General features: G+C 40.1%; 4 protein-coding genes across 5 annotated transcripts; 2 read left to right on the top strand and 2 right to left on the bottom strand.

Annotated features, from left to right (window-relative positions):
- The first annotated feature begins 1,763 nt into the window (after nucleotides 1-1,763).
- Nucleotides 1,764-3,638, top strand: LOC141725144 (GDSL esterase/lipase At3g26430-like). Of its 2 annotated transcripts, none has more exons than XM_074527575.1 (5): nucleotides 1,764-2,076; nucleotides 2,187-2,391; nucleotides 2,541-2,710; nucleotides 2,806-3,076; nucleotides 3,239-3,638. In XM_074527575.1, exons 1-5 carry the CDS (start codon nucleotides 1,894-1,896, stop codon nucleotides 3,511-3,513), a joined length of 1,104 nt encoding a protein of 367 aa, XP_074383676.1. In that variant the 5' UTR covers nucleotides 1,764-1,893; the 3' UTR covers nucleotides 3,514-3,638. The 2 variants fall into 2 exon arrangements, with proteins under 2 accessions (XP_074383676.1, XP_074383675.1); XM_074527574.1 differs by having other exon boundaries at nucleotides 1,765-2,076; nucleotides 2,182-2,391.
- Nucleotides 3,639-5,056: 1,418 nt separating this feature from the next.
- On the bottom strand, nucleotides 5,057-6,178 carry LOC141660929 (uncharacterized). The gene is made up of 2 exons (XM_074467907.1): nucleotides 5,882-6,178; nucleotides 5,057-5,644 (listed from the first exon to the last, which is right to left on the bottom strand). Exons 1-2 carry the CDS (start codon nucleotides 6,176-6,178, stop codon nucleotides 5,057-5,059), a joined length of 885 nt encoding a protein of 294 aa, XP_074324008.1.
- A 5,635-nt stretch (nucleotides 6,179-11,813) lies between these two features.
- On the top strand, nucleotides 11,814-12,530 carry LOC141660928 (uncharacterized). Its single transcript, XM_074467906.1, has one exon. It carries the CDS (start codon nucleotides 11,814-11,816, stop codon nucleotides 12,528-12,530), a length of 717 nt encoding a protein of 238 aa, XP_074324007.1.
- A 5,004-nt stretch (nucleotides 12,531-17,534) lies between these two features.
- LOC141660927 (uncharacterized) lies at nucleotides 17,535-18,880 on the bottom strand. The gene is made up of 2 exons (XM_074467904.1): nucleotides 18,119-18,880; nucleotides 17,535-18,041 (listed from the first exon to the last, which is right to left on the bottom strand). The coding sequence occupies exons 1-2, from the start codon at nucleotides 18,626-18,628 to the stop codon at nucleotides 17,535-17,537; spliced, it is 1,017 nt and encodes a 338-aa protein (XP_074324005.1). The 5' UTR covers nucleotides 18,629-18,880.
- Nucleotides 18,881-19,276: the final 396 nt, after the last annotated feature.

Below are 19,276 nucleotides of genomic sequence, written 5' to 3'. Positions count from 1 at the left end.
CGCGCCCTACATGTATAGGGAAGGACGCGCCCTGCATTATAAATATTTGATGGAAGAATTGCACGTATAGGATATGACGGCGCGCCCTCACTTGATGAGGGAGGCGCGTCCTGTTGGTTGAAAGAAAGCTGTTAAAGGGTTGACCCTTTTTGCCCTTGGAAGAGATCAGGGCGCGCCCTAAGGACAAAGATGGCTGGAGAGAAGTCTTAACATGGTTACTTAGACGGGTTCTTTGAAGGATTCAAGGAAGATGGAGATTATTATTATTATTAACTTATTTGGTGCTGGTACTCTATTGAAGAACCCCTTTCTGTAGTGCATCTACAGGAAGGCGGTGCCCGTGGTCAGAGACCTCCAGGGATATGCCTGGACGGAAGGCCTCCTCTTGTAGTCAATGAGTGTCCTCATTGGGGATGCGGGGTGAACTTTGGTGTGTGCTTTGGGAGCTCTGTCTCTGTAGTCAACAGGTGTCATAGTTGGGAGACTTTGGAGTATCCGGCACTTTGCACCCAAAAGCTTGGGATCACTTGTCATGTAATCTGGTAGGGGCTCCTTATCCGGGGACAAGGATGCGTCCAATATTTGGGGTGAACCACGGCTAAACCTGCGTCGGCGGACTAGAGAAACAGCTGGTAGCGGAGGGTTATCATTGGCCAGGGAGATACCTTATCCGTGAAGTCTCGAAGCCACGGACGAGCCTTGGGCCTTAGTGGTTAGGCCTCATCGGCGGACATTCCTAAAGCTAGTAGAAGACAGTTTCAAGTGGGTAGGTTTCTTGTTCCCCAAGAACTACGTTGGCTTGATTTCCAATAAATAGGGATATGTAGGCAAATTGCAAGGGGTCAGAAGCGAGAGCGCAAATGAGCCACCACTAACCGTAAGCAATCTCAGCCACCAATAATCACCACCACCAAACACTGTTCATATTTTCCGACGAACAATATTTATCAAATCCACCGATTACTGTTCACGTTTCTGACGAACAACCACCGTCACAGATCTTGTTTCCGGCTACGGACCTCAGACTTTGTTGCTCCCAAATTCCTCCGTCAACAAATGATATAATATTTTACTGATTCTAATTAATTATAATATTCTCCTGATCACCAATTCCTAATTACAACATTAGCCCTGACGATCAAACCATACCATTTTATCTCCTTTACTTCAATTATATATAGTATATAATTTTTTTTTACATTATTTGATCTTTCCTGTTTTATAATCCAGGTTTCATTATTTTTTTTGGCACAGCAGCTTTTTCTTATGTTAATGAGAGGTGTGAGTGAAAGTAAAATGTAAAGTATCGGAGAGAAGTAGAGATAACGGAGTGACAAACAGTTATTGTCATTGTATAACAAAACCAAATCTAAGAAGCTTACTAAATAATACAACTGATAACAAGGGTCACAAACAATCAACAGAGGATACTCGGAGATACATTCATGTACGTAACAAATTTGTGTATATTCAGAAATAAGAATAATAATAGTAAAAATAGAAATGCAGTTTGCAGAGACTGACAAATATGACACCCACAGGCCACAGCTACACAAATGGCCAGCCAATCCTTATAATAATTAACTAAAATGAAAAAGCCTCAAAATATTAACACAACAGAAGAAAACAAAAAAAGAATAGCTAACTTTGAGCTTTCCTTCACATTCACTCAAATTACCATAATTACTGTTATCACTTTAATCTACAAAATGAATAAAAGGGAATTTATACAAGTGCAACAAACAGTGATTGTACCTTCTTATAGTGTGATAAAAAAAACATTGTAATATCTTCTTATCCATTTGTTTCTATTCTCTTGTTTGTTTCAAATGGAGAACAAGTGCACAAAGTTTGTTACTCTACTAGTACTAGTAGTGTTGTTACTTTCACTACATGTCACAAATGCTACTGCTACCGACTGTCATTTCCCGGCTATATACAATTTCGGAGACTCAAACTCCGACACCGGTGGATTATCAGCTGCATTTGGTCAGGCTGGATCGCCTAGTGGCCAAACTTACTTTCATCATCCTGCTGGACGTTACTGCGATGGTCGTCTTGTTATCGATTTTATTGGTGCGTTTTTGTGTTGAACCATTTCATTGAATAGTATTCTTTATATTGATTAAAAAGTTTATCAAGTTGAGACTTGTTTCTTCTTTTAATTGTGATGGTGATCAGCACAGAGTATGGGACTGCCATATTTGAGTGCATTCCTTGATTCGGTTGGTTCAAATTTCAGTCATGGAGCCAATTTTGCAACTGCTGGCTCCACGATTAGACCTCAAAATACAACACTGCATCAATCTGGTTTTAGTCCCTTCTCTCTCAATGTCCAGTGGTATCAGTTTAACGATTTTCATCGTCGCTCTCAGATTTTTCGCGCCCAAGGTACACTTCTTTTCAATTACTGTATATATCAACTGCTTTAATTGGTGGCGAAATGTCTTGGTACTTGTCTTATTTTGCTACAACAATTAACAATTGCGGATCATCCTCCATTTTTGTTCAATATTTCATCTAAATGATTTATAATACAGGAGACGTATTCAAGCAAATGTTACCGGACATACATAGCTTTCCTGAAGGCCTGTATACATTTGATATTGGACAAAACGATTTGACTGCGGGATTATTCCTTGACATGTCCACGGATGAAGTTAAAGGATATGTACCTGACGTAATAGATCAATTCAAAGCTGTTGTCAATGTATGTATATAGAGTTTGACATTATGAACCTGCAAATTTTTCTTCTTCTTCTTTTCGTAATGTGAGACATTGCATACTGTTTAATTAAAATGCAGAATATATATGGTCAAGGTGGAAGATCATTCTGGATACATAACACAGGGCCTGTAGGGTGTTTACCTTATGTCCTGGACCGTCTCCAAATCACTGCTGGGCAAATTGACAGGGTTGGATGTGCAGAACCTTTCAATGAGGTTTGCCGATTTTACAATACAAAATTGAAGGAAGCCGTACAACAACTTGAGAAAGATCTTCCTTTGGCAGCTTTTACCTACGTTGATATATACTCTGTCAAGTATGATCTCATCAGTAATGCTAGCAAATATGGTACTCGCACCACAATTCCCCTATTTTATAATATTTGGCACATTTTGTGAGTGTTCTGAAATTTACATATTTTTCAATGTAGCATAGCACTAGGAACAGCTTTGTAATTGTCACCGCTAAACCAATGTAAATTGTGATGTATGGGGGGTTAATTTGGTGCAGGGTTTGCACATCCGCTAAGAGCTTGTTGTGGGCATGGAGGAAAGTACAACTACAACATACATGCAGGGTGCGGAGGAAAGATACAGGTGAATGGGACACAAGTGGTGATAGAATCATGTAAAGATCCATCAGTGATGATCAACTGGGATGGTGTGCACTACACACAAGGAGCTAACAAATGGATCTTTGATCGGATAGTTGACGGTTCATATTCAGACCCGCCAAATTCATTGAAAATGGCTTGCAACAACAGCTACCTACAGCTTGCTTCTTAAATCAACAGCATCACCATGTTTTGTTTAGAGTTGCAAAATTCGTCAACTCCTTCCAACGAATCTCGAATTGTACTCAACAAAAACAACGCAGTTTCCAGTTTTAAAAATATAGATTTTGGCGTGCTTATCGACTTAGTCATGTGAACATCGGTGAAAACCAGCATATAATAGCATTTCTAATGGTTGCCAAAGTTCATGGGGGCTAATTTTGCACCGTTAATAAAACTACTATTTTTTATATTATCTCTCCTTTGAGCCCCCTTTAAAAAACATTCAAATGATGGGTACCTCCGACTTTACTAATTGAACAAAAAATTGAATAATAAAAATATATTAAAAAAATAATATTTTATGCTAGAGATGATTGTGGTCTGGTTTTGTTCGGTTTAGATGTCAAACACGAACCAAACCGTATAATTACGGTTTTAAAAGATTCAAACCAAACCGAATCTCATAACACAATAAAACCAAATCACTCGATTCGGTTTTATTCGATTCGATTTAGCGAGTTTTGGCGGTTTAGTTAAATCGGAAAATAATTTAATATTTTCTTATATTTAAACTTTCCTTCTTAAAATTCACATAATTAATAAATTATTCTTTCGTAGCAAAGTAAATCACTCGTATTATTTTAAATGACTAAAGTTTAATAACATATTGATTAATTAAATTGCAATAAATCAATGTTCGATGCAAAAGAAATACAAAAGTATTCGACATTATTTTTAAAAAAATCAATAATAGTTGATTGATAAGTTTATGATTATTTGATGAAATTTAACCTGAATTTAATTTGTGATTATAGCATAAAATTACCTTGTATTATATAAGCATAAATATAAAATTATGATATATAGGTATATTGATGTAGTTCAGATCGAAAACGGATTGGGTTAAAGTCAATTCAAAATCAGACAATAACCCGCAAATTTATAAAGTAGTTGAATCAAGACCGTAAATCACGTTTTGGTTTCAATTTGGATCGGCTTAATATCGTATCAGTTTATACGGGTTATACATAACTCGAATCATGATCAACCCTAATGCCGGCGCTGATGACGCGCCGATAAAATTTCACAATTTGAATGGATTTCAATATGGGTTGTCAAATATTATATAACATGACAACCTTATTTGCCAACATATTCGAGCTGTATGTTTGACAAAAAATTGTCAAAACTTGAAAAATTAGTAAAATGATTAATATATATAAGTTCAAAAAATGTATATCTATAATACTTGTATTAGTTTATGAGTTATTTATCATTTGATTTAAGATCACATAGCCAACCGATTTTTAAAAGTTTCTAATTATTGAAATAAAATATTATTTATTTAAAAATAATTTATTAAAGTTGACAACTATTTTAACAAATTCTTATTAGAGACGTTCTAAGAGTGTTAGTTAGGACACATGCCACGAGATCTTCGCAGGGCAAATTATCTTCCCTGCCATAGTAAAAAATTATCACAAGTAAGGTAGCAACTTGCTCATAGGTTTTTTTTGCCAAGGAAGAAAAGGTTTATTAATTCTCCAAATCCTTTAACAATACATAACACAACTCGGATGGACATCGCCAATCATCCAAATACGTTCAGCTATCGAATAGTTATACCTCGCTAAATAGTGAGATACCCTATTCGCTGATCGTTTAACAAAACGGAAAATCACATTCCTAGCTCTTAAACTCGCAAGAAGGTCTCTGCATTCGCTTATCACTCTGCCAAGGTAAGATATGCTACTAGTAGAAGATCTAATTGATTGGACAACTTGTAAGCAATCAGTCTCCAATTCGACTACTTTATATTGCGTATCTTTAATCCAGCTTAATGCCTCCTTTATACCAACCGCCTCAGCCAACTCAGGAGAAATCTGACCTTCCTTGCACCTCGACCTTGCTTCTAACAACTGCCCAGCATGGTTACATGCCACAAAAACATAGCTATATGAAGCAGCATGTTCAAAAATAGCAGCATCCGTATTTACCTTTACCCTATTTTCCTGTGGTGGTTGCCAATGCTCGTGACCATCGTCTTGAGACATAAACCCCAAGAATATGTTAAAGGTCTTATCTTGCACATTTCTCCATTGGTTAAGGACGACTTTAGCTGATTCTACTACTTCTGTCACCTGCATGATATGTTGGTTCCATACCAGGTCATTCATGTTCTTCCAAAGCATCCAACATAATACGGATATGAGCTGAGCATCTCGACCTCTATGTTGCTATAGCAATTGTTGGAACATGTCTGCAAAGTACTGGTATACTCCCAAATGAAGTTGAATTCCCAACTCTTGCCAGCATTTTGTTGCGAAATTACAATCTAACAATTCATGAATCAATGTTTCTGCATCATTTTGACATACTGGACACCACACATCTACGTTTACTCGCTTAAAAATGAGGTATTTTGTTGAAAGGCTGTCAGTCACTGCTCTCCAGATGAAATGTTTCACTTTGGGAGGGATCTTTAAGTTCCACATTTGCCTACAAAACCCCGAGTTATCATCATTGCGAGTGGTCTCCTTGTAATTTTTTATAGCCCCATATGCGCTTTTCACCGTGTACATACCCAGTTTCTCATGCTTCCAATACCATGTATCATTTTCAGTTTTGTTTACTGGGATGGACAGTATGAGGCTTGCGTCCCGCTCTCCAAACATATCTCTCACTAGGTCTATATCCCACTAATTATCATAAACCTCCATCAATGATGACACTTTCACTTGCTGTAGCGCCTCATTTGTCGAGATAACATATGGGTTATTGACCTCTGGTATCCAAGGTTCATTAAGAACGAACACACTATTTCCATTCCCAACTCTGCATATCAGACCCTCCCTCAGCATTCTTTGAGTTTCCATTAAACTACGTCATACATAGCTGGAATTACTACCCAGATCCATTTTTATTGACCCAAAACCAACCCAAATCCATAATTTGTTACCCATAGCCTGAGTCTGCATCCTATAGAGAGGTTGTTTGTGATCCTGTTTGAGAGAATGCTTTGGATGAGGAACTTAGTGCTTTTAATCGGACTCATACATAGGATATAGTCTCATTGCCACCAGAAAAACGTGCAACTGGTTGTTGTTGTATCTATAAGATTAAAACAAAATTTGATGGATCAGTTTAGCATTATAAGGCTCTTGTTGCTAAAGACTCCTCTCAGAATTATGGCTTGGACTATTAAGAGACTTTTGTGCCTGTTATAAAGATGGAGGCTTTTCGACTTTGTATGGTGATCTTCACGAGAAAGTTTATATAACGCTTTGTCTCGGTCTTTCCCATCAACTAAGTTATGTTAGTAGACTTCGTAAATTTATCTATGGTCTTTGTTAATCACCTCGTTGTTGATTTGGAAAGTTTTATATTGTACTTGACTCACTTGGTTTTCTTCCAAGATATCATGATTTCACTTTATTTGTACGATGTGTGAATGCTGGTAGTATTCAATTATCTTTATATGTTGAAGATATGATTATTACTAAGGATAATTGTGATGGTATTGAGTTATTTAAACGTTAATTAGCTCGTTGTTTTGCAGTGAAATATTTGGTTTGCTCCGTTACTTTATGGGAATTGAGGTATCTTTTGTCTCGATCCAAGTACATTGTTAATTGTGACCGTACACGTATAAAATTTATTAGTTTGGAGATGTGTCTCATATTTATTAATTTTTATTAGTTTGGAGATGTATATTGAGTACCGTAATTGTGAGCATCGATTTTAAACACAAAATATATGTTAATATGTATTACACGTGTTTAGAAGTCGTGGTGGTGGCTTATGCGTATGTATGAGTTATCGAGACATGATTGTCCCGATTATTAGAAAATCTCTGACTGTTTCTTAGTTTGGTCGTAAATATAATATAAACAATACGACTTCTAGCGAGTTATGACATAAATCTTCGGGTCAACCACAATAATAATTTTTGTTTGTCTCCTAATTATGTAATATTTGTTTGTCAAATTGAACATGGCAAAGATTTAAATTGAAATAAAAACAAGTTAAGCGTTATGCAGTTGTTGTTAAAATAGAGAAGTGAACAAGTTACTAATATTTTAAAACTCAACAGGAGTTTGTGTAGGTTTTGTTGGTGAGACTGCGTAGCTGTATGAACAGTTACGTGATAACTCAATACGATAACAACACTAGAACAGGACGGGTTAATAATACTGCGTCTACACAAGAAATCAGGAAGAATGAAGACAAGGCAAATACAAAGAATCAGAAGATTAGAAGAAAGTATGAAGTCTGTCTACAGGTCATTGAAAGAAGTTCATAAATATGATCATACCTCAGTGAAGAACAAAGGTTAAAGTCTTTCAGGGTTTCAGAAATGTTGAAGATTCAGTATACAAGTGCTACCGGAAGATTTCAGTGTATTGGCATTGATTAAAGATAGACAGTTTTTGAAGCATAAGAATCTGAAGAATTGAAGACATGGTATAGACAGAGGTTAATGAAGACGTTGTCTAAAGTACCATAAAGGATTTCAGTGAAAGTACAGTTGTTTATTGACAGTCAGTGTCTGAAGCGATAAAGTTGTTGCAAGCTTGACAATGTAATCAAGTCTATAATACGAAGACCTGAATCGGGGTTAGTCGTCTGTGAACCAGACCAGTTGCACTAGGCGTCAACAACTCGTGAAAGGAATCTGAGTATTATTTATAGAAGGATTGTTAAGTTGAGGAACGTACTTGGATTGAACGTTTATCTGTTAAAATACGAGAAGAGGTGTGCGGAGTATACAGCTAAACAGCTCAGGGGACTGGCGAAACTCAAAGTTTAATTGTTAAATTAAATAAATTAATTTAATGGACTTTAATATAATTTATTTAATAAACTTAAAATGATTTATTTTATAAACTTTAAATAAGTTTATTTTATAAATCTAAATTAGTTTATTTATATAAGTTATATTTAAGTTAATTTTATAAATTAATTTAGTTACAATTTAAACTAAAAGAAAAGAAGAGAAAAGAAAAGAGAAAAGAAAAAGAAAAGAGAAAAGAAAAAGAAAAGAGAAAACAAAAAGAAATAGAAAAACAAAAAAAAAAGAAAAAAAGAAAAGGAAAAAGAAAATCAAAACAAATAATAGGAAATGAAATAACAAAGTACAAGTTAGTTTGTTTTGGTGTGTAGTTGTCGCCACACAGATGTAAACAAATAAACTGTATATATATGTCCAAGGCATCGCCACAGACTGTTTACTCTTAGTCGTAATAGACAAAATCAAGACAAGTAAATGTTCTGTACTTCACCCTGGTCGCCACAGAGCAACACTATTCCACCTGTATTACATGGTCGCCACAGAACAATATACTTGGTTGCCACAGAAGTGCCTCTCCTCAGCCACACATTATTGGATATAAAGTCTACACTTTGCAGCAGAAGACTCAACCATTCATTTTGAGGATTAGTTCTGTTCATCTTCTCTCCCAAGAGAGTAGTGAAATGGCAGCAAAGATTTACAGAGAAGCTCAAACTTTTTGTATATCCGTTTAACTTCTCATCGGAGTAACGTTATAATGTCCGGTTTAATTCTTGTATATTCTTAGGGGCATTATAATCATTACACGGTAATTAAATCCTTAGACAAATAAAAGATAGATCATTGTATAGGATTTAATTTGTAAATCTTTGTAGAAGTTAGGAACTTTATTGTTCTTAGATTGTAGCCGGTTAATTTATTTACCGGAGTGTAGCAACACTCCTCGAGGATTTATATACGAATATATAGTTCCCCGAATATCTTGTGTTCCTCATTTTATTGTTCCAAACACTATTCCTCTCAAGAACACAAAACCACTAACCGAGCACTAAATCTATATCCGTTAAAGCGTCGAACAAAATTTTAATTTAGTGATTATCGTATTCAACCCCCCTTCTACGATAATTCGGGACCTAACAATTGGTATCAGAGCTGACTGATTGATAAACAAATTAGGATCCTGAAATAAATTTATTTTATTAATTTTTCATTTACATAATTTAATTTTGTAAATCTGATTTAGTAAATTTATTTTACAAATTTAATCTAAATAAGTTTATTTATGAACTTAATTTAAATAAATTTATATTATTAATTTAACTAAATTAATTTATTAATTAAATTTTAGTAAATAAATTTTTTTTAATTTAAATTATTTCCCCCGAATTTGTTGATTTATAAGCTGCTAGTTTCTTCGTGATAGTACATATGGCTCCTGGTAGGCCTACTCCTAGGCTCCTACTCCATACAGCTCCTGGTAGGCCTACTCCTAGGTCCTAACTCCATACAGCTCCTGGGAGACCTACTCCTAGGCTCCTAACTCCACGCAGCTCTTGGAAGGAGTAGTCCCTCACACTACCACTCCTAACTAGCTCAGTCCCGCAAGCAGAACCTTGATAAACCCCAGCACGTGAGACGTTGGCCCAAGCACGTGACGGGGACAACTGTCACACATCAATCATGGGAACAATCAGGGCACGTGTCAGAGGATCCTCAGAACATTCCCCGACCAGTCCCGCGCTGACACGTGTAAAGCATCCACTCCCGCCAGGTGTCCTCCGCTCCCAGAACCAATGTCTACGATTCAAAGGTACCAACCCCAAAACCCTACCCTTGGGCTATAAATAGCCCAAGAAGGTGAGGTTTTGGGGTTAATCATTCTTACACACTCATACATACACACAGCAACCGTACATTCATATTCATCTCCATCTTCCCAAAAAGCTAGTTCTTACTCTCACGCCGGAGGTGCCGCGGGACTCCAACCCCCCTTCCGGTGTTGTTTTATAGGAACCCAACCACAGTTACACCACCACAGCGGAGAAGGATCCAGGGCGTCGTCGAAGGAGCAGCCCCGCCACCAGGAGTTATCATTTGGCGCTAGAAGGAGGGGTCGCTCCATCCTTGGGTTCGGTGCCCCTCGATTCACCTTCATCAACAAGCTCTTCAAAGAGTCCATTTATTCAAACTTGTAAGAATCCAAGCAACCAACCTTTTCCATAAGCATGAATGTTGTTTATTTCAGCCACGTTTGTGTGTGTTCGTTATTTTAGGCCATGTTTGTGTGAGCCCGTTTTGTTGATTTAAGCCACGTTTGGGAGAGCTATCGTTAGTTTTAATCGTTATTGCTCTAGTTTGAATATGACATTTGCGTTGTACTTCATCGTTGAATAGTCCCATAAAATTGTTTGAGCTGCTCCCAGGAAGCTATTTGTTAGTTTTTTATTGTTATTCTGGGTAGTTTTTGCAAATTTCATAAAGCAACCATAGACCGATATTCTCTGTGGCATATTGCTGTTATTTGTTGTTGGTATTGTTGAGAAATGGCAAGACCAGGAAAGAATACCTCTGGAAGACCATCTGCTAGTGCTCAGGTCCAGGAGCCGGACTACTCCCAGGCCCTTGACCCAGGAGCCGAAAGAGAAACGTTCCAGGAGCAACCACTACACACTCCTGTAGTGGAAAGAATTGTAAACACCAGGGATGCCAGGACCCTCATAGAGCTCAATCAGTACAAGTACACCAATGTCCCGGTATCCGAAGAGATGGCCAACCTTACAAGCGATGAACTAGCAGAAGCAATCAGACTATACAGACAGGAGCAGGCCCGACTCCAAGAAGAGGCAGAACTAGAGGCGGAGGAGTCCGGGGACTCCCAGCAATCAAAGAGGTCTGTGTTCGACCGCATCGGAGCCAAAGGAAAGAAGAACAAAAAAGATTAAGGCAAGAAAGAAGCAGAATCTGCTAAACAGAGAAAGTTGGAAGAAGTCCGGGAGCAAATCAGGAAAGAAGAGGAAGCAAAGCTCGAGCTAAAGATCCAAAAGAGAATGCAATTAGAAGAAGAGAAGCTGTTGGCCAAGTTTAGGAGCAAAAGAACCCGGAAAGACCCTACTCTGGAGCTGATTTCTGATGATGAAGAAGAAGAGAAGCAAAAAGACCTAAAAGACATGATCTATGAATTGTAGAGGAAGATGGACAGAGACTCAGGAGTGGAGATTGGAGAAACACTCACTCCTTTCAGCCACTCCTTAGAAGCTATCCCCTGGCAGCGGGACTTGAAACATTACAACTTTGACTCCTTTGATGGTCTAAGAGACCCGGAGGAGCACCTGAACTACTGTGAGCAGATAGCGCAGATATACTACTACAACGACTTGACGAAATCAAGGTTCTTCGCTTCAACACTTAAGGGAGGGGCCCAGAGATGGTTCAGCAGAATCCCCTCCCGCAGCATCCACTCCTGGAAGGAATTTCGAGCCTCTTTCATTAGGAGATTTCGGGCGAACAAAACGCACGAAATGCACATGTGTCACCTGGAGACGATCCAGAAGCACGACAATGAGTCCCTCTCTGCATACATGCGCCGGTTCCAGGAAGCAATCAATAAAGTTTCAAATCTGGATGAGAGGGAAGCTTTAAGCATTTTTAGAAGAAACCTGGACCCAGAGCACAACGAAAGGTATATTGTGGAGCTAATCAATAAGGAGCCGCAAAGTCTGACAGCAGCTTATTCAATGGCTGCCAGATTCATTAAGGAAACAGATGTGCTCCAGGCAATGAGAATGACCCGAAATAGAGGGTCCAGGAGTAAAAACACTGATGACCGACCGAAAGGGGGTTACCATCAGGACAAGAAATTCAAGCAAAGCAACCAAAGCCAAGAAAGACAAGCAAACCCGGTTTTCCAAAGACTTGGTCCTAAGCAGGAGTCGAATAGCGACCCAGGACCCGTGAAGCAAGCTCGGGAGCCGAAGCAGGAGCCGGACTGGACTCCTCTCAGCATGACCCGGGAGGAAATCTTGAAAGAAGTCAAAGACAAGCCTTTCTATTATCCTCTGAAGCCAATGCAAACTCCTCCGGAGAGCAGGCCCTACAATAGGCAATGTGATTATCACGAGACCCATGGCCACAAAACCGAGAATTGCTTATCACTCAAGTACTTCATTGAGGACCAAGTGAAGAAGGGGAATATGAACAAATACTTAGTTCGGGACCACAGCAGAGGGGAAGCGTAAAAGAAAGGAAAGAATGTAGTCAATGTGGTCCTAGGCGGATCCTACTCCCCACCCCGAAGCCCAGACTTCGGCGAAGAAGTGCTCTCAATCCAATCACTCCCAAACATGGTGATATCCTTCAGCAGCAAGGACTACGAAGGAGTCAACCCTCATCACAATGCAGCTTTGGTTGTCACTCTAGACATCTTTGATAATGAAGTAAGAAGAATGCTCATAGACAATGGCTCCTCAGTAAATATTCTCTTCAAGCACACAGTGGATAGAATGCAGTTAGGGAGCGTCCGCTCAAATGAATGTCGAGAAGACCCACTCTATGGCTTCGGCCACAACTTAGTCCCAATCCAAGGAACTTTGTATCTGCCAGTCATTTTTGGATCTGCTCCTAACCAAGTGACTCATGTCATCAAATTTTATGTGATCAATGCTCCTTCTTCATACAACGGAATCATTGGCAGATCAGCTCTAACCATGATGCAAGCCATAACTTTAATTTCCCATCTCAAGATCAAATTCCCAACCCCAACAGGAGTCAGAGAGATTAAAGGAGACTATGGAGTCGCTGAAACATGCTACAACCAGGAGTTAGTTATGGTAGAAACCCATCAAGATAACAAGAGGAAGGCTACGGTCCTCCGCAAGCAACAAAGCATGAAGAAGCACCGACCCCGGACAAGGGAAGAAGCAAACAAAATAAGTCCAGAAGAACTGGCAGGCAACCAAGTCATGGTACTGGACAAGACAAGTCGAGTCCTAGACCAACCTTGTTCTACCATGCAAGCAACCAAAGAACCTGAACAAGCAAACATCTATCTAAAGAAGAACTCTGAAGCCCGGATTCATCAAATGATTTCAAACAAAGAACAAGAAAAAATTGAAGCCGCAGTTGAAACAGAAGAAGTCCAGGTAGATGAAAGCAATTCTAGCAAAAAAGTGAAAGTTGGGTCAGGACTCGAGGAGTCCTTCAAGGAGAGATTAGTATCCTTGCTCCGGGAGTATAGAGATGTTTTTGCCTGGAGTCCAAGGGACATGCCAGGACTACATGAGTCCATAGCAAAGCACAGCTTGGATGTCAACCCCAACAGGAAACCAGTAAAGCAGAAGAGAAGAAACTTTGCTCCGGAGAGGCAAAGAGCCATTGACGAAGAAGTAAAAAAGCTACTCAAAGCAGGAATCATCAAAGAAATCAAGTATCCGGAGTGGCTAGCTAATGTGGTCATAGTCAAGAAGTCCAACGGCAAATGGAGAATGTGTGTGGACTACACTGACCTAAATGACGCATGCCCGAAATCCTCTTCCAAACATTGACCAACTGATAGATGCCACCTCAGGACATGTCATTTTAAGTTTCATGGATGCCTTCTCCAGATATAACCAGATAAAGATGAACCCAAAAGACATTCCCAAGACAACATTCATAACTCACAGAGCTGTCTACGCTTATGTGATGCTACCCTTCGGGCTTACCAGCGCAGGATCCACTTACCAAAGAGCAATGAACAAGATATTCAAGTCCCAGATTGGGAGGAATTTGGAGTGCTATGTCGATGACATGATTTCCAAGTCAACAACTATACCAGGACATGTAGAAGATCTGAAGGAATGATTTGAAAACCTAAGGAAGAACCAGCTCAAGCTAAATCCGGAGAAATGCACCTTCGGAGTAGGAGCAGGCAAGTTTGTAGGATTCATGATCAGCAATAGAGGCATAGAAGCCAATCCGGAGAAAATAAAAGCAATCCAGGAGATGAAAGCTTCCAGGACCCAAAAAGATGTGCAAAAGCTAGCAGGATCACTAGCAGCACTCAGGAGATTTGTCTCAAAACTAGCAGAGAGGTGCCTACCTTTCTTTGATTTGCTCAAAGGAGCAACCAACAAGAAAGAGGTAAACTGGAATCCGGAGTGCCAGAAAGCATTCGAGGAAATCAAATCCTACCTCTCTCAGCCACCAGTCCTAACTAAAGCTAAGCCAGGAGAGCCTCTCTACTTATACTTGTCAGCAGGAGCACAAGCCATAGGAGCTGCCCTAATCAGGGAAGAGAATGGAACACAGCAACCAGTCTACTATGTAAGCTAGATCTTAAAAGATGCAGAACCAAGATACCCAAGATTGGAGAAGTTTGCCTTTGCTTTGGTTACAACCTCAAGGAAACTCAGGCACTACTTCCAAGGGAGGGAAATCAGAGTAGTGACAAATCAACCACTAAGGAAAATAATCCACAAGCCAGATATCTCGGGAAGACTTGTTAATTGGGCTGTGGAATTGAGCCAGTTCAACCTAAGCTTCATTCCCAGGACTGCAATCAAAGCTCAAGCTCTTGCAGATTTCATAATCGAATGCAACTTCCCGGAAGAAGAACAAGAACCAATGGACATGGATCAGGAGCCAAAAAAGGAGATTAGTCCGGGAGCCTGGACCTTAAAGGTAGATGGTTCTTCAACAACTGAGAGGTCAGGAGCCGGACTCATACTCAGGAGTCCAGAAGGATCAAGATTCAGACAGCTATATCCTTCAGCTTCCCAGCAACAAACAATCAAGCAAAATATGAGGCGTTGATCGCAGGACTAAAGCTCTCCCGGACTCTAAGGGTCCAGGACTTAAAAATCTACAGCGACTCCCAGATAGTGGTCAAGCAAACAAATGGAGAATACATAGCAAAGGACCCCACTCTGGCGAAGTACCAAGCACTGGTTCAGAGCTACTTAGCCTCAATCCTAAGCCACCAAGTCCTTCAGATATGCCGAGAAGAAAATGAAGAAGCGGATATCCTATCCAAATTAGTCCGGAATTCATCAGATCTGGACTGCTCAGTCTACTTCGAAGAACTCCACAAACCATCCATTAAATCCGGAGAGGTCATGGAAATAGAAAGCACTCAAAATTGGATGACTCCCTTCATAAACTACTTGGACAAAGGGGAGCTCCCAGAAGATAAAAGAAAAGCTCAAAGATTGAAAGCAAAAGCAGCCAAGTTCTTCCTCGGAGAAGGAGTTCTCTACCGCAGGACCTTCTCATCTCCTATCCTGAAGTGCATGGGCCCAGAAGAAGCAAAGTACTGTTTAGCAGAAGTGCATGAAGGGATATGCGGAGACCATATGTCTGCAAAATCCCTAGCTCATAAGATCATAAGACAAGGCTACTACTGGCCAACAATTCATCAGGATGTAATAGAATTCGTCAAGAAGTACAAGGAATGCCAGCTCTTCAGCAATGTGTCCCAGATAAGCCCAGTCCTACGATCCTCAGTCCTGTCACCTATCCCCTTCACTGTTTGGGGTATTGATATCATGAGACCCTTCCCTTGAGCAAAAGGAGACCTCAGGTACCTACTAGTCTCTATTGACTACATGACAAAATGGGTTGAAGCAAAAGTAATGAGGACAATCAATCAGCAAGACTGCATAAAGTTTATGGACAACATTTTGATGAGGTTCGGGATACCACGAGTCCTAGTATCAGACAATGGACCTCAATTCATTGGATCAGAGTTTGAGTCCTACCTCCAGGAGCGCGGGATCAAGCACAAAAAATCATCAGTGGCATATCCCCAAGGAAATGGCCAAGTAGAAGTAACCAACAGAATCCTGCTCCGAGGTATCGAGAAAAGACTCAAAGAAAGCAAAAGCAAGTGGCCAGAAGAACTACCAAGCATACTTTGGTCCTACAGGACAAGCCCAAGGACAAGCACAAGAGAAACTCCATTCAAACTAGCTTATGAAACAGAAGCAATGCTGCCTATTGAAGTGGGCTCTCCTTCCCACAGAGCAATAAACTTTGAAGAAGAAGCAAATGAAGAAGGACTCAAAATAAACATGGAACTAATTGATGAGGTCCGGGACCAAGCTGTGGAAAGAATGGAGAAATACAAGGAGAAAACAAGAGAGCATTTTAGTAAGAAGTCAAGAGTCAAAAACTTCCAAGTTGGAGACTTAGTCCTTCGAGACACTGAAGCATCAGATCCCACAAACACCGGAAAGTTAATGCCCAAATGGGAAGGACCATACAAAATCAAAGAAGTCCTCAGGCCAGGAACCTACAAGCTCCTGAACATGGATGGCTCAGAAGTCCCAAACACTTGGCATGGACTAAGGCTAAGGAAATTCTACCAGTAGAAAACCAAACAAAGCAACCAAAAAACTTGTAGCCAATATGGCAAGCAACCAACATGTTTCTCCTTCTATATTGCATGAATAATCAATGAAAAGATTTTTCTTTAACTTGCATATTTTTCAAAAGCCACCACTAGTCCGGACAAGCTATTAGTCAGGACTAGAGCAACCAAATTTTTACTTAGAATTAATTTTCTAACCTAAAGCAACCACTAGTTCGGACAAGTTATTAGTCAGGACTAGAGCAACAAATTTTTACTTAGAATTAATTTTCTAACCTAAAGCAACCACTAGTCCGGACAAGCTATTAGTCAGGACTAGAGCAACCAATTTTTACTTAGAATTAATTTTCTAACCTAAAGCAATCACTAGTCCGGACAAGCTATTACTCAGGACTAGAGCAACAATTTTTTGACTTACAATTAATTTTCTAACTTAAAGCAACCACTAGTCCGGACAAGATATTAGTCAGGACTAGAGCAGCCGCTTTTACTTAGAATTAATATTCTAACTTAAAGCAACCACTAGTCCGGACAAGCTATTAGTCAGAATTAAAGCAACCGCTTTTACTTAGAATTAATCTTCTAACTTAAAGCAACCACTAGTCCGGACAACCTATTAGTCAGGACTACAGCAACCACTTTTACTTAGAATTAATTTTATAACTAAAGGCATCCACTAGTCCGGACAAAAAGATTAGTCAGGACTAGACCAACAAATTTTACTTGGAAAAATATTCTAAGTCAAAAACAAACTACAGAAACACAGTAAAATAACAGCAAGGAAAGCAATCATTACAAATTCACCAGACTCAAACGAGCCCAGAGCAAAGTACAAATATTACAAGAATCAAATGTATCAAATTCTCCGACAAATAGCAAGTTCACAAAAATAAAGTCAAGAGTCTGGAGCACGGGAAGGAAGGAAACTGGGACAGGGGCCGTCGAATGGCTCCGGTTCCCCCAATCCGAGCTCAATATCTTCCTTGGCTATGATAAACTCGGAGACGAAGCTATCCCAATCGGCCTCCGGATTAGTCTTGATATGCCTTTCAGCAATCAGCCAGCAGCGAGCTATCTCCGGAGCACCAGCATTGGCAAGGGCTCTATCGTACTCCTCAGACCTTTTAAACTCAGCAACAACTTCAGACTCCGGACGCACAGCGGACATCTGTCTCCGGAGATCAGCTAACTCTGACTTCAAGTCGGAAGCCTCCTTTTCAGCATTTTCCACCCGGATTGTTACCTCATTCAGGTGCTTATTCAGTCCGGACAGGGAATTGTCTTTCACAATTATCTGGTCCCGGAGCTGACTAATCTCCGAGTCCTTATCAGCAATGGTACTCCGGGAGTTTTTAAGCTCATTGTAGGCCAAAGAAGCTGATCCGGCCATATACCCGCCAAGCTGTAAAAAATGGAAAAACTTAGAAAAACATTCTAAGGCAAATCAACACAAGAAACAAGAACAGAAAGAAAAAATACCTGACCCCAGAGCCGGGAACACTCCTTCATAGTTGCATCGAATCTGGACTGATTCATCCTCCTCCACTCATTTTGAGTAGGAATCCCAGCCATGAAATGAGCAACTTTTTCCTCCAGCCCCGGACCACCTTCATCTGAACCCTCTTCTTCAACAGCTTTTCCTTTACCATCCCCGGACCCAGAGCCACCCTCAAAATTTTCAGCCCGGGGAGGTTTTGACCCAAGAGTCCGGAGCCTCTTTCTCCTCCGTCCAGACTCAGCATCCGGAATTTCCCCAATAGGGCCGAGATCCTCCAGATTATCAAACTCAGTGCCAATTTCCACCTCAGTGTTCGGCTCCGGAGCAGACTGATTTCTATCAACTTCAGGTTCTGGCCTCGGAACCACATTACTCTGGGATCCTTCCTCCACAGAGGCATTCGATCCGGACCCAGCACCAACAGTTTTCTTTGGCAACTTGAAAGCTTTGCCAAGACCTTTCAATGCATCACTGTATGCTGAAGACGACATATCCGGATTGTAATGAGGCAAACCTGCAAAGGAACAAAGCAAAAACACAAGTCAAAACCAGTACAGAATCAAGGAAAATGAAGACAGATAAGAAACATATAAGAAGTCCAGACAAAAAGAAAAACTACTTACACCCTATTTTATGCATAATCCTATACATCATAAAGGTATCCCGGGTCATTTGAAAACCCAAGCATTCACAAAATGCAAAAATCATCCGGAGCGCATCTCCCCGGAGAACATCCCTTCGGAACCTAGTCCGGACTCCTTCAGCAGCTATATACGGAAGATAAAACAAATCCAAGCCCCTCTGCATGATAAGCGCTCCATTCCAATGCTTCAAAGAAGACAGCTGAATCACTGGCCTATAAGAACCCCCATAACCGCACTAAGCAGCCCGAAACTGAAGCTCATAAAGAGGAGTCTGACCGTACCGGACCAAATGAAATAAATGATGCCATAGTTTAAAGGTGGGCTGAACTTTAAACTTATTGCAGGTGGCAATAAACCAAGTCATCCATTTTATACCGTTGAGCGTAATCTGCATTGGAGAAACCTTATATACATACTTGCACAAGTGCTTGAGAAACAAGTGCCAGTGCGGGTTCCATCCGGACCGGAGATGCTCCAGCCATACCGGAACAAACC

This window comes from Apium graveolens, chromosome 5 (genome assembly GCF_009905375.1).
Source record: "Apium graveolens cultivar Ventura chromosome 5, ASM990537v1, whole genome shotgun sequence".
Lineage (NCBI taxonomy): Eukaryota > Viridiplantae > Streptophyta > Magnoliopsida > Apiales > Apiaceae > Apium > Apium graveolens.
The sequence above is the reverse complement of the archived record's forward strand: the minus strand, read 5'-3'. Positions and strand labels throughout refer to the sequence as shown.

Bases quoted from the DNA above. Each gene is read 5' to 3' on its own strand.
- LOC141725144 (XM_074527574.1), top strand. From the start codon at position 1,830: ATGGAGAACAAGTGCACAAAGTTTGTTACTCTACTAGTACTAGTAGTG. The intron at 2,077-2,181 runs GTGCGTTTTTGT...GATGGTGATCAG, and splicing joins TCTTGTTATCGATTTTATTG to CACAGAGTATGGGACTGCCA. The intron at 2,711-2,805 runs GTATGTATATAG...ATTAAAATGCAG, and splicing joins AATTCAAAGCTGTTGTCAAT to AATATATATGGTCAAGGTGG.
- LOC141660929 (XM_074467907.1), bottom strand. From the start codon at position 6,178: ATGTTTGGAGAGCGGGACGCAAGCCTCATACTGTCCATCCCAGTAAAC. The intron at 5,645-5,881 runs GTATGTCAAAAT...CATATCATGCAG, and splicing joins ACGTAGATGTGTGGTGTCCA to GTGACAGAAGTAGTAGAATC.
- LOC141660928 (XM_074467906.1), top strand. From the start codon at position 11,814: ATGCACATGTGTCACCTGGAGACGATCCAGAAGCACGACAATGAGTCC.
- LOC141660927 (XM_074467904.1), bottom strand. From the start codon at position 18,628: ATGTCGTCTTCAGCATACAGTGATGCATTGAAAGGTCTTGGCAAAGCT. The intron at 18,042-18,118 runs GTATTTTTTCTT...CATTTTTTACAG, and splicing joins GTTCCCGGCTCTGGGGTCAG to CTTGGCGGGTATATGGCCGG.